The sequence below is a fragment of a genome, unplaced genomic scaffold (genome assembly GCF_019419815.1).
Source record: "Pyrus x bretschneideri cultivar Hongxiangsu unplaced genomic scaffold, Pyrus_bretschneideri_v1 Contig29, whole genome shotgun sequence".
NCBI lineage: Eukaryota > Viridiplantae > Streptophyta > Magnoliopsida > Rosales > Rosaceae > Pyrus > Pyrus x bretschneideri.
Genome location: NW_025999601.1, coordinates 4,839,098 through 4,848,663, shown reverse-complemented (window position 1 = coordinate 4,848,663; position 9,566 = coordinate 4,839,098). Strand labels below are relative to the sequence as shown.

The 9,566-nt window shown below is 33.3% G+C and overlaps 1 protein-coding gene across 2 annotated transcripts; it reads left to right on the top strand.

The window, feature by feature from the left end:
- Window positions 1-2,292: 2,292 nt before the first annotated feature.
- LOC103965278 (fatty acyl-CoA reductase 3-like) lies at window positions 2,293-9,163 on the top strand. Of its 2 annotated transcripts, XM_009378313.3 has the most exons (10): window positions 2,293-2,519; window positions 2,617-2,720; window positions 3,158-3,360; window positions 3,787-3,887; window positions 4,393-4,585; window positions 7,147-7,308; window positions 7,415-7,496; window positions 7,911-8,177; window positions 8,510-8,637; window positions 8,751-9,163. In XM_009378313.3, exons 1-10 carry the CDS (start codon window positions 2,441-2,443, stop codon window positions 8,902-8,904), a joined length of 1,473 nt encoding a protein of 490 aa, XP_009376588.2. In that variant the 5' UTR covers window positions 2,293-2,440; the 3' UTR covers window positions 8,905-9,163. The 2 variants fall into 2 exon arrangements, with proteins under 2 accessions (XP_009376588.2, XP_048444880.1); XM_048588923.1 differs by lacking the exons at window positions 2,293-2,519; window positions 2,617-2,720 and adding an exon at window positions 2,816-2,992.
- The last annotated feature ends 403 nt before the right edge of the window (window positions 9,164-9,566 follow it).

Genomic DNA, 9,566 nt, shown 5'->3' with positions numbered 1-9,566 from the left:
TTTAATATATTCCTAATTGAAGATTGACTCCAATCAAGTAAGTAATCATAATTTAATTCAATTAAGGATTATTACACTAGTATCTCAAGATATTATCTCCTATTAAATATCTTGGGAATATTTAGAGAATATTTCTCAATTAAACCCTATATGGCCAGCCCTAGCCCTATAAATACCCCACATTCTACCAAATTGAAAGGGCTTTTGCAACCCTAAAAAGCCTTAAACACTTTACTCTCTCAGAGAAACTAACTTAGGCATCGGAGGTCCGTTGACCTAAACCCCCCCCCCCAACCTCGTGGGCGCATGAGGCTTAGATCTTTGATCAAAGGTGTTGATTGTTTTGTAGGTGCATTTTCATCAAGACTGAAGACAGTGGAAATTTGCATCCACAAAGATGACTCTCGCAAAAGTGAGATGATCCATGGACTCTCTGTCACGTCATGTCTTTTGGCAAAATTCACATGCCAACATTATAAAACATTGTACCAAAACATGAGGTGGTAGATAGTCCATAGAGAGTCTCACTTTGAAAAAATCTCCTTAGCATTCTCATAATGTTTTATATTCAGTTAGTTCATTATGCACTTTGATTTTCAACTCATCTAAAAGGAGTGTTGTAAGTACCATTAAATATACGTAGTTGTCTACTTAGGACTATTATGTAGTATAACTGGTTGACATTCAATAATATTACTCCTACATAAAAGGAGTCTAATGGAAAATAAAAAACTCTCAAATTGTCTCCCAATATGTATTTGATGTTCTCTCTATTTTAACTATTGCCTATTTCATTCCCAACTTTCGGAAACTGTCCATATATTTTACAGCCATACTGTACCGTTCATTTAATTGGAATCGTATTGATGAATCGACCAATCTTCTTTCCACCTTTCATTGAGCCTATGAAGTCCATGCAAACTTGGGAAAATCAGTGGGACAGTTGGAAACAAAGAAATGCATTGATATATAGAGAAGTGGATATATGTTTCCACGATATAAACTAAATAGTTTGGTGGGTAAACCCTGACACCAATAAAGGCAACAACCCTATGGATCATACGTAAAATGCATGGAATGATTGCTTTTAAATGACTAATATCGTTTTTAAAGAATTTTTTTTGAACTAATTCTTAATAAAAATACAAATTAATTTTTAATAAACATTTCAAATGCTTTTAGAACTTAAAAACATTTTATCTAAAAGCGTTTTTAGTAATTTAAAAGCATTTCTCAAATTAGACATATATTAGAAAGAAAAAAAAAATTATATATTAATACTCCCAAATAATATTAGACGTCTCTATGGGACAGCTGGGTTGGTGGTATGGGGCTTTAACCGGTTCAAAGCTTCAGAGCCATGGCCTCGTGACTCTTAATTAATTAGGGATAACAAAGAAACTCACAAAAATATATATTAGCCGTGTATATCATGTGTCGAGTAAAATCTAGCACCAAAACGAGAGATTTTTAGTGTGCTGAGAAAATGTTTCGATATACAAAGTGCAGTAATATAATTGATTTTTTAAAATTTTTCAACTAATTGTATTGTGTGATGCATGGGACTGTATTATCAACATACTGAAAAATCTCCACCGCAACTTTAATATTTTTAGAGTAGGTCATGCCCAACCAGAATACTAAACCGTGTGGAAGCGTTGCTAATCCCAAGATGTGATCCACAAGTTTTTTTACCATACATTCTTTGACTTGTTCATTGGGTAGTAGTGTGGGTTACCTCCTTTCTCAATTGATATCCAGAACTAACCAAATAATAGGCTAGTGTATGTATATATTAATTGCAAAGTAAGAAAATTAAATATTCGAATTTAAGACATTGTTAATATTGAAAGTAGAGGTATTACTCAATAATTAGTGGTTTAAAAAAATAATAATAATAATTAGTTGGTCTCCTCATTGTAGATTACAAGATATTTTTTTTGTTTTTGTTTTAAACAAACAATATTATCAACAATAAGGGGTGGGAAAGTGGGTTAAGCCTCACAATGGACTAACAATAATATGGTCTAAATTCGCCTTTGGCGAGAATAAGACCACTCACTTACAAGTGAAGACGAATATCACGAGGTCGTAGTACTAAGTATCAGTAAATTAAGGTTTAGAGTTTAAAAAAATATTATTTCGTAAAAAAAATACGAATATTGAATAATAAAAGGGTTAAAATGATTGAAGTAATTAACCCTTACTCTGAATGCAAACGAACAGCTGCCCAACTACTTGCGTGCACTCTACCTCATAATTGCCCCATCTTTTCTTTATATCATATAATGGCTGTACTGCAACATATCCCTGCGCCACTCCCTCACTTGGCTTCGCATTTGAAGCATATAAATCACTCTTTAACTTGATCTCTCTTTAGTACACTTTCTTCCTCTCCCACCCTAACTCTCTGGTATTTACATCCAACTTTTTTCCTCCAATGGAGTTGGAAAGTATCCTTTATTTCATTGAGAACAAGAACATTTTAGTCACTGGCGCCACTGGCTTTCTAGCAAAGAGTACTATCCGATTTTACCTTCTCTCTCTCTCTCTCTCTCTCTGTTTGTGTCTTTGTTTTAGTTACACGCACCTAATATGCTGGAATAATGTATGCAGTTTTTGTAGAGAAGATACTGAGGGTGCAACCAAATGTTAAGAAGCTCTACCTTCTTCTTAGAGCTCCTGATACAAAATCAGCTACTGAGCGTTTGAATAATGAGGTATCTATGGAAGTGGTAGACTACGTAGGTGGTTAGTGTTTATTCTTCAATTCACTGCGTTGTGAGTTTAAAGTTCAAACCCTTACCCTCCTCTGGTGCATATTAAAATAGTAATATTGCTTAACTTAAGAAAAAGGGTATACATATGCACATCTATCTATGTATAATTTTTAGTTTAGTGCAGGAGATGATTCAAAGTGTATTTCCCTTTTGCTTCTGCATATCTTCTTTTTTGCGCATACCAAATAGACAAGAATGGCAAAAGAATATAGGTAATTGTGTATTGGACCACCTCAGTCTGTCTATATTAAGAAGTTTGGTGCACTAAAATAAATATATGAAATGTGGGGAAAGAAATATTTTGTTTCTGAATTTGAAATGCTATGGAAATCGAAATTATTTCAATTTTTAACTTTTTTGGTCACTTCTATTTGTAGATAATTGGGAAGGATCTTTTTAGAGTGTTGAAGGAAAAATGGGGAGCAGGTATGAACTCAATCATCTCAGAAAAGCTGACTGTGGTGCCTGGAGACATTTCTCGTGAGGATTTGGGCTTGAATGATTCTAGCTTGAGGGAAGAGATGCTGAGTCATATAGATGTCATTGTGAACTTAGCTGCAACTACCAACTTTGATGAAAGGTAAAATGTTTAAGAAATGATTTTCGCACACCCAAACTTTTAGATTTAATAAATTGGAAAAAGATCATGCGACAAAAATAAAAAGAAGTTTGTAGAAAAAGAAAAATAATGTGCGAAAATCTCCTTTAATATTTATTGTTGAGTTTCAGTTTACTTAGTTAAAATTATAGTTTCTTTTTATACTCTTGTTATACTGTGAATTTATAACAGAGTCAATTATTTTGACGCATAATTGAGATTTACAGTTTGATTATTTAGTAAGTCTGCAAGAATATAACAAATATAATATACGAATACTGTGAATTTATAAAAGAGAATTCTTTTGACGCATAATTGAGATTTACAGTTTAGTAAGTCTGCAAGAATATAACAAATATAATATAAGAATATAGCAGAATAGACTGAAATATATATTGTTGTGTGCAGATATGATATTGCACTTGCCCTCAATACTTTGGGAGCAATGCATGTATTGAACTTTGCTAAACAATGTAATACATTAAAGGTGCTGGTCCACGTGTCCACAGGTTAGTGTCTGATCTTTGATTGTTTCCAGATCCTTTTGTTCTGAACTAATATAATAATACCCAGTTTGAAATAATACGAGAGCAATATAATGGATCGGGTGTGCGTTGCGTTTTTAATTAAGGGATTAAAATCAATATCTAATCTCACACTAGGTTTTTATTAAATTTTAATCTTTTTGAAGGATTAAAGTTCAAAAATTCCTTTATTTAATTTAAAAAGGTATACAATCATTCCAGAGAACATCGTAAAGAACATCCGAAAGTTTCTCAAACTAATACGGAACCAATTAATAAACGTTTAACAAATTTACTTAAAAACACAGTAAAATTGCGAAAAAGTTGAAAAAAAGTTTTTAAGGTCATTCGTGGTAACAAATTCACATGCTATTACTTGAAATTGTCATGTTGTGCAAAGTTTTTACTTTTTGAAAGAAACTGTTAAACTTATCATAATCTTAATTTATTATCCCACCGTCGCTCACTACTAAAGATTTTATCATTTCAGCTTATGTTTGCGGCGAAAAGGAGGGGCTTTTATTAGAAAACGCATACCGCATGGGTGAGACACTCAATGGGACCACAGGGCTAGACATCGACAATGAAATCAGGCTGGTCCAGGAAGAACTGAAAGAGCTCCGCGCGGAGGGGGCATCAGAACAAGCAATCACTCTGGCCCTCAAAGATTTTGGACTCAAAAGGTTTGTCAAAAAAAAAAATAACCATTCTTCCTTGCACTTTCTTCTTTCACTTATTTATAATGAAATTGTGATTTTACCATAAAACCAATTGACAATATGAAGAGTATTCCAAAACCATATAAGTCCATAGCAAGGCATGTCCCTCACCATCATCAAATCTCAACACGCTCCCGCACGTGTAACCGATTTTTAAGCCTACACGTGGACAACAACTGGGTGACGCATGAGCACGTGTGTCCCTTGGGCTTACACACAAGGGACAATCTGCTCTAATATCATGATGAAATTGAGATTCCACCATAAAAACAATTGGTAATATGTCAATCATATGTGGATTGACATATGAGTTATCATAAGACCATCTCCAAAGGAGATGTCAAATTTTAAACATAAAATTTGAATTTTGACAACCTACATGACATTTTGACATCTTTTAAAATTTTATTTTCCACCTGATATGTCAAATTAAACTATTGTTTTATTACACTAATTTTTAGCAAATTTTTTATTATTTATTTTTAATTACATATAAATAATTGATAAAAAGAAATTCATACTAAGCCAGCCCCTTCTCTCTGGACTTCTCCTGATCTTTTTTCTCTCTTTTCTGAATTCGAATCGAAGGGACTGCTCTTGTGAATCCATCTTTTCATACTTCCATAGCCGTCTGGTAAACCCCATCTCGGCCATCTGATGTGGTTCTCTTCCTTAGTTGCTTTTGTTGGGTACCTTTTAATTGGGGATTGGAGGAACGATTTGGGTTTCAGTATTTTAGTATTGGCTGATTCCAAGGAACTGTGGAACGGGAGAAGAAGGGAAGGAGAAAGACGAGTGGACTCCGTTTGCAGGTGTGGTGATGTAATCCATGGATTTTCTTTTTCGGGATTGCAACAAGGATTGAGAGCTCTTGTTTGAGCTACGGTACGAAATGGAGGCTTACATTTGGGTTTTAGATTGAGATCGTGAGGTTGATTTCTGGGTTTGGTTCTGAGAAAAGGGAAGAAGAAGGCGAGCAGCGGTTGAGAATCGAGAGAGGAGATTAAAAAAAAAAAAAAAATTAATTAAAAAATATTTGAGGCTGCTATCAAATTTGACAGCAATCTTTTGCTGCCAATCCTTGTCACATTGGAATTGACAATTCAGTTGGAGAATATTATTTTAGTTCTTTTTTTTTACTGTTATAGTTTATGTAAAAATTTTAACATCTCATTTGAAGATGTTTTAAGATGATATCAAATACTTTTTAATTATTTTATTATGTGCGTCTCATTAATGCACCAATTATAGATGTTGAAAATTTTATTTTAATTGATTTCTTTTTAAAATGAATCCTCTAAATATTATTTATAACAAAAAAACATTCCGATTGAAAAATAGAAAATCTGAAACTACTACATCAACTATTAAATTAGTATTTGACATTTATTTTTTATATTTCCATTAAAATGCTCTTAATCATGGTCTGAAGCTTAACCCAAGCTGTACTTTCAGAACTAGGACAACTACAGTATAAAGCCTGTCAACCTTAACCGTTAAGTGTTCATGGTAGCTTTGACTTGTGGTGCAGGTAGACCATTTTAGCATCCAGATTGATTGCTTTTTATTTGACCTATACAGTATCATGTTGTTCTTAGGAAAATATTAACTTGGTTATCTTTTCGACCACAAATGTAAGTACTCGAGTCTGTGTCTTGTTATAGCACACCTCCCAGGAGCTGCTCACATGTAAGTTATTCTCTAGTTTGGTTTAATTTCAGTCCGGCTCTTTGATTTTTGTTGGTCAACTTGAATTTTTACCGCTTCGGGTTGGTCCGGTTCTTCGGTTCATCGGTTTTTATGCATGCCTACCCCTAAAGTGTGTTGGTCAATATAGAAAACTACTGAGCAAACAGTAGGTCAAAATTAAAAGAAAATATAATAACAAGATATTGATCATATTATGTATAAATACGCGTAACGTCTCATACTAATAAGATAAAAACATGTGTAATTTTTTACTTATATATTTTTGCTTTATTAATATAAAATATGTGTAATCTTTTACTTATTTATTTTTGCTTTATCAATACAACGGGTAACAGTGTACCCGTATTATATTAATTATTGTCCACCCATAAAACAACAAACTACTACATTCGTGGCTTGTGCTTTGATTTGTCATACAAACTTGCGGTGTGCATTGATTGAGACATAAACCAAACACATTACTCACTCCATACACCTTATGTCATGTTTATCATTGTCAATTTTGATTAAACAAGTTTAAAAAATAGAAATAAATAAATAAATAGTGGTGTGCAGAACAAGGAAATGGTGTGTAAAAATGATTATCCTCATGACAAATTTACTGAACTATAGTTTATGTAGTTTTCATTGTATGTTTATATATATCAACTCTACTTAATTATTACTAACTATGTAGGGATAAATAAATAAATTGTACTTCTATAATATGAAATCCAAACTATACAAATTCTAAATCTCACATTTTTGGTAAATTAATATGAAATCCAAACTATACAAATTCTAAATCTCACATTTTTGGTAAATTATTTCCTTAGAGCAATTGTATATGGATGGCCAAACACCTACGTGTTTACCAAGGCAATGGGAGAGATGCTAATAGGAGACCTAAAAGAAAATCTACCTGTGGTCATTATTCGCCCTACCATCATCTCCAGTACTTACAAAGAGCCTTTTCCTGGTTGGGTTGAAGGAATCAGGTGTGTTCATACAAACAAACCTTCCTTATTATCGTTAAATATATAGCTAGTTCTTGGTCTCATATAAACATTTACGTTTTTATCTGTTCACTTGTGTGACATGCAGAACCATTGATAGCATTGCAGTTGGCTATGGTAAAGGAAAATTAACATTCTTTCTCTGCGATATTGATGCAATTGTTGATGTGGTGAGTTAACAAAATACTTCTTCAGTTTGCTACTATTTATACCCTCTTATATATCTCCAAGCTTAGAGAACGTTAAAATCAAAATACAAAATTACATAGCTCTTTATACGTGGGATTTATTTTTACGCATAAAAATTTATAATTTAACATGCGTGCATATTTTTTACAAATATGTATTCATGTGTATTTGAAGCTGTGATCTTCAAAGAACGCACTCTATATATAAACAGCCGAAGAATGTTCATTAAAAAAATAAAGGTGTATACCTGTTACTTACAAATATTAGGTCGGTCAGGCATACACTAGTTCATTAGCCAATAAAGAAATTCTACTTAATTAGTGCTCATCTTTCATTATACTCTTACGCATTTACAAAACAATTGATGATATTATTTATATAAACATCGTGCGCAGATACCAGCTGACATGGTTGTGAATGCAATACTTGCTGCAATGGCAGCCCATGCAAATCAACCTGGTGAAGTAATTTATCAAGTAGGATCGTCTATGAGAAATCCTTTAAGATATAGTAATCTTCACGATTATGGATTCCGTTTCTTCACCAAGAAACCATGGATTAATAAAGATGGGACGCCAGTCAAGGTTGGTAAGGTTACAGTTATGGGTAGCATGGCTAGCTTTCACAGATACATGACTGTCCGTTACTTACTGTTCCTGAAGGTAATTGGTTCGACATATTGTTTTGCATGCATTAATAATTTTTTTCAATCATAGGTTGTGCACAAACGTAACTAAGAAAACTGTGCGGTCACGTGCTGACATGGTATTACGAATCAATAAAAATTATGACACTTGTAATGTGATTAAGGTTGACAGCTTATGGTTTGAAGTTTGGATGTGCGAGCATGTATGGTTCCATCATCCAGAAGTCCCCCATCGCGTCTTCCTATATCATTTTCTCTCTCTAAAATTATGTAAAAGTTGCCCTTTGAGTTCAGTGTGTTCTGTCTTGATATAATACTCCGCTGTGTCTAATTTTTCCAACTCATCAGGGATTGGAGGTGGTTAATACAGCATTTTGCCAGTACTTCAAGGGCACCTACGTGGATCTCAGTAGAAAAATCAAATTTGTGATGAGGCTGGTGGAGCTTTACAAACCATACTTGTTCTTCAAAGGAGTGTATGTATATATGATTTCCTTTACTTATTTGTTGTTCATGTCATTGGTCTTGAAAGATAATTTTATTCCATATTGTGAGAACTAACTAACTATGAACTAATTATTGCATGCAGCTTCGATGATATGAACACAGAGAAGCTGCAAATGGCAGTTAGAGAAAACACCACAGAGGCAGATATATTTTACTTTGATCCAAAGTGCATAAATTGGGACGACTACATAATGAATGTCCATCTTCCTGGGGTTGTGAAATACGTCTTCAAATGATTACCCAAATTGGGATATAAGCATGTTTTGTTTCCTTTCGTTATGTATTTATGTAATGTATTTTGGAATTGGGAAGACTCTAGCAAGTGTATTTACTCGAGGCTGTATGCTGTGGCTCCGAATATGCATATTATAGTATACTTCAATCAAGTGTACGAATTATGATACAGGATTATTGTTATTTTGTTTTAATAAACATTGGTGTGAAAAGTTGTTGTCGCCAATGTAATATGATATATGAAAGTGTCAACTTCTTTAATTGGTTTTTAATTGAATTTGTGTTTTCGTTATAACGAGTCCTAACTGTAAGAATATGTTTTACAAATTAAAATATTTTTATTACACAATAATTACGATTATTGAATTGGTTATTTGCAAACCACTAAATGTGTTTTGATTTACTTTATTTTCAGTTTTGGTTGGTTACAATGTCAATCTTAGTGTTGCTTAGGCCTGACAAACGGGTCGTGTCTGTCGTGTTCGTGTCATTTTCATGTAACACCTGTTATCTTAACGGGTCGTATCGTGTCACACCCGTTATCTTAAGAGGTCCTTAATAGGTCGGGTCACTTTACCCAACGGGTAAAGTGACCCAACCCGTTATGACCCACTATGACCCATTAAGAAAAATGTATTTTTTTTCTTAAATTTTCACATTCCAC